The sequence below is a fragment of the Fonticula alba genome, assembly GCF_000388065.1.
Source record: "Fonticula alba strain ATCC 38817 unplaced genomic scaffold supercont2.3, whole genome shotgun sequence".
In the NCBI taxonomy this organism is placed as follows: Eukaryota; order Rotosphaerida; family Fonticulaceae; genus Fonticula; species Fonticula alba.
Genome location: NW_009242973.1, coordinates 1,575,940 through 1,579,942, shown reverse-complemented (window position 1 = coordinate 1,579,942; position 4,003 = coordinate 1,575,940). Strand labels below are relative to the sequence as shown.

At 72.2% G+C, this 4,003-nt stretch overlaps 2 protein-coding genes across 2 annotated transcripts in view; one reads left to right on the top strand and one right to left on the bottom strand.

Moving 5' to 3' along the window:
- The window catches only part of H696_02138 (hypothetical protein), a gene marked incomplete at its 5' end in the record, with an annotated part of 9,867 nt that extends 7,814 nt beyond the window's left edge, over positions 1-2,053 (top strand). The window contains 2 exons of the mRNA XM_009496034.1: positions 109-557; positions 740-2,053. Of these exons, the coding sequence (XP_009494309.1) occupies positions 109-557; positions 740-1,981 (1,691 nt within the window). The 3' untranslated portion in view covers positions 1,982-2,053. The remainder of the gene's footprint in view (positions 1-108; positions 558-739) is intronic.
- Positions 2,054-2,549: 496 nt separating this feature from the next.
- The window catches only part of H696_02137 (hypothetical protein), a gene marked incomplete at its 5' end in the record, with an annotated part of 7,562 nt that continues 6,108 nt past the window's right edge, over positions 2,550-4,003 (bottom strand). The window contains 2 exons of the mRNA XM_009496033.1: positions 2,550-3,352; positions 3,528-3,977. Coding sequence (XP_009494308.1) covers positions 2,696-3,352; positions 3,528-3,977 — 1,107 coding nt within the window. The 3' untranslated portion in view covers positions 2,550-2,695. The remainder of the gene's footprint in view (positions 3,353-3,527; positions 3,978-4,003) is intronic.

Sequence of the window (4,003 nt, the reverse complement as noted above, 5' to 3'; positions counted from 1 at the left end):
CCCCCCCCCCCGCTTCTGTCTCCGCCCGAGGCATCCTCCAACCCCCGCTCAACTAACTTCCCCGCCTCGCCACCTGGCTTCCGCTGGCGGCGTCCCTGCCCCCACAAGCATGGCTCCGTTGCCTGCGCGAGGCGGACCTCCTCTGCCCGCTGATTGAGGCCGACTGCGGCATGGCTCCCCTGATGGAGCCCCTTCCCGGGAGCACATACTCCCGGACCAGCTTCGTGGACCTGCGCCAACGGGCGCACACCATCCTCTCGGTGTCCCTGATGGAGCTTTCCTACCTGGACGGGTTCCAGGTGCTGCCAGCCGAGTCGGTGGGGCCGCTGTTCCCCGGGGCCCTGGGGGCCGCGGGGCCGGCCCGGCCGGCGGCCACCGGGCTCCCGGCGCCTGGCGAGCCGGCCGCCGGATGGCTCACCCTCCTGGACCGGCCGTTCGCCCCGTCGAACCAGAGCCATGCGGCCATGGTGTCGCGCGATGGGCGCCTTCGGCGCCTGCACCAGGCCGCCGGCATCCTCTGCGTGAATGCCGCCTCCAAGACGCCCCTGGTCTATGAGGCACGTGAGACCCGCGTCCGGGGGGAGGGGCGGGGGGCGGCCATTTGGCCCATCCCGCGCTTGGTGTTGCTCGGGGCGTGGGGGCTTCTTCTTTTTTTTTTTCTTTTTTTTCTTGCTCGACTCCAATGCTGACCTCCGCCGCTCTCGCCCATCGCTCCCCTCCCTGCCGCGCCGGCTGACAGGTTGTGTGCGTGCAGCATGCCGTTCAGATGTCCCGCCCCGCGGTGGACCTGTATCAGAGCACGGTCAGCCGCCGGGCCTGGAGCCGGTGGTCGCCGGCCCTGCCAGGGAGCACGACCCAGGCAGCCGGCGACCCGGCTCCAGCCATGTCCCCGGCCCCCCTCTCGGGCTTGGCGCTGGCCCTCTTCCCCGGGCATGAGCGCCTGCTGCTGGAGCTTGGGCCGGATGGGGTGCCGGCTGCCCACCGGGCGGCTCTCGGCATCTCGCCGGCCGACATGCCGGAGGTGGTGCACTTCTGCCCGCAAACCGACGCAGCCCGGGTTTTCCAGAACGTGCTGGCTGACGTGGCGGACATCCTGGTGGGCATGTCGGTCGGCGCCGCGCCGCCGGCCCAGTCGCTCGGCCTGGTGCCGCCGTCCTTCCTGCCGTCCTTCCGAGCGGGCTTCCGCCGGCGGGAAGTGAGCGACGGGGGCGGCGGGGCCGGGCCCCTGCCGAAGACCGCCCCGCCGGCCGGGGCCACCCTGCCAACTGCCGGCCCGGGGCCGGGCGTGGCTCCGGCGTCGGGGCGCTCGCGACTCCGACCGCGGCCGGGCGCGCCCGGCGCGGCGGCCGCCGACAGCCCGCACGTGGCGGCCTTGCCGCCGGCACCGGACGAGCCGCTGGCCGAGGTGCCGTCGGCCACCGGGGCCGGGCCGGCCGGCACGCCGGCCGGCTCCAACTCCGTCAGTGTCTGCCGGTCGCTGCTCACCCGGCCCACCATGCTGGAGGACTTCAACCCGCCGGTGGCCATCTGGCCGGACACGCACACCCGGCACTGGGCCACCCCGTCGATCCCGGCCCCGGCGAGGCACTTCTCCAACTCCCTGAACCCGCACCTGTCGGCGGAGAGCGCCCATGCGCTGCTGGCTTCGGAGAACAAGATCGACGCGCACCTGGCCCAGACCAACCTCTTCCTGGACTGGTCCATCGAGCGCGAGCGGGCCTTTCTCCTGTCCTGCTTCTCGCCCCTCGAAGACCCGACCCTGCCGCTGGAGCGGACGTACCTGGCCCCGCGCCGGGCCCCGGGCCTGGCGGCCTCCGGCCCCTCGGGCGGCGAGCTGGCTGACGAAGAGGCCCCCGGGGTGGCCGACGCGCGGGGCGCCCTGGCCGCCGGGGCGTCCCCTGGCCCGCCGGTCCCCTCGCCTCTCAGTCAGCTGCCCGGGCCGTCGCAGAGCTGGCTCGGGGTGCGGATCTTCCCCCTGTGACGTGGCAGGCCATCCGGGCGGGGGATCCGGCCGCGCGCCGTGCCGCATTCCAAATACCACTTCAAAAGGATGTGGGTCCGTGTGTGTGTGTGTGTGTGTGTGTCTGTGTTCATTGTCTACCTGCCGGGGGGAGGGGGACATGTTCGTGTGGGGAGAGGCGGGTGAATGCCGGGAGAGGAAGGAGCGGAGGAACATGCTTGTGTCCGGTGTTCGCGCGTGGGCAGAGGCGCGCGCACACACATGCACGAACACCCACGCGCACATTCCCGCATGCATGCGCAACATGCGGCCGTATCATGAAAACACATGTAGCACGCCAAAGAGACGCACATACGCATGGACACACCCCTGGCTTGAAGAAGGCCAGGGGAAGAGCCCGGCACGCACATGTATGCGCCAGGCCGCATGCACCAATTGTGGTGCGCCCCATGGCCCCATACACTTGCTCAGGCCGGATTTGCCCGTGCCATGCCCCGGCACGTTTGGATGCACTGGCATCCCCCCGTCGCGCGCGCGCGCGCACACACACACACACACACACACACACACACACACACACACACCTACATGTGGACATCCATCCGCCCGCGTCTATTTCATGCCCACCCGGCGAGGGCGGCGGAGGAACACGGGCACACAACTTCCACCGGCCCGGGACCAGGGGCAGACATGGAGATGAGGGGGGGGGACGGAAAAAAGGCACGACCAAGAGAGCTACATGAACTGCTTCAGCAGGAAGCCCCCGAAGGCCATGTCTTCCGGCGGGTAGGGGGCCTCATCAGCCGGAGTGCTGAGCCCGGCCCCGGCGGGGGGTCCGGCGCAGGTCCCGGCGAAGAGACTGCTCAGGGAGAGCGGTGACCCGCCACCGGGGCCCACACCAGCCACATCCACCACGATGCTCCCGTCGCCGAGGACCGGCAGCAGGCCCGACGAGGCGGCCGGCGAGGCGGACGAAGCCAGCGCCACGCCGGCCGCCGCCGCGGCCACCACCCCCGGCGGGTCGACTGGAGACCCGGCCGTCGCGGCCCCCGGCGCCAGCCCCGCAGCAAAGATGAGCGTCCAGTCGGCCCGGCCACCGGGCTCCAGCAGCCGCGACAGGGACGATTGCCGGGGGTCGGCCCCGCCGGCGGCCAGCAGGACATCCTCCTCGTCGAGGAAGACGTCGGCCGCCAGGCGGGCATCTGGCCGCCGGCCGGCGGCCAGGTCCCCTGGCGCCCCGGCCTCCGAGGCGGACACCGGGGCAAAGAGGGCCGCCGCCGCGACCGGCTGGTGCCGCAGCAGGCGGACCCACTCGTCGGCGCGCCGGGCACACAGGTCCGCCGATAGCTCGAGCCCGGTCGGGTGCAAGCGCTCCGGGCTCAGCCGGTGGAGCTGCATGGCCCCCGGGCAGAGGGAGGAGGCCACCCGGCCGGCGGCGGCGGCGGCGGGTGAACACCAAAGCAAGAGGCAGGACATGTGTCAGCGCAGAACCACATGGCCAGGCCCCGTGCACGCAATCAGCCAGGCAGACGAGGATGGACCAAGAACCGGATGCCGGCGTGCGTACCTGGGAAATCTTGGCGAAGCAGATGATGGCCCGCGCGGCGAGGCCGCTGCCCTCGATGGCCGAGCGAGCGCTCTCGGACGCGCGCATGGCCGTGCTTGGGGCCCCGGCGGCCGACGCCGCCGCTACGGCCGCCGCCACACTGCCGCTGCTGGCCGAGGACTCGGTGGCGTACGTCCGCGTGCCGAGACCCCGCGCCGCCAACTTGCCCAGGGTCGTGATGACCACCGAGAGCAGTTGCGGCAGGGAACTCGACGACCCGGCGCCGGGCCGAACAGGCCGCCGGGCCGGGCTCGGCTGGCCAAGGCGCGCCCGCGCCCGCGTCGGTGGGCTGATCAGGGCCGACAGAGCCTGGCTAATTTCATGTGCCAGGGCCTCGATCTTGTCGCAGTAATCCGCCACCGCCAGCGCGGCGAATGGCCCGGAACCCGGGGTAACATAATCCCCGATGAGCTGCACGCCCGGCGGGGGGGGGGGGG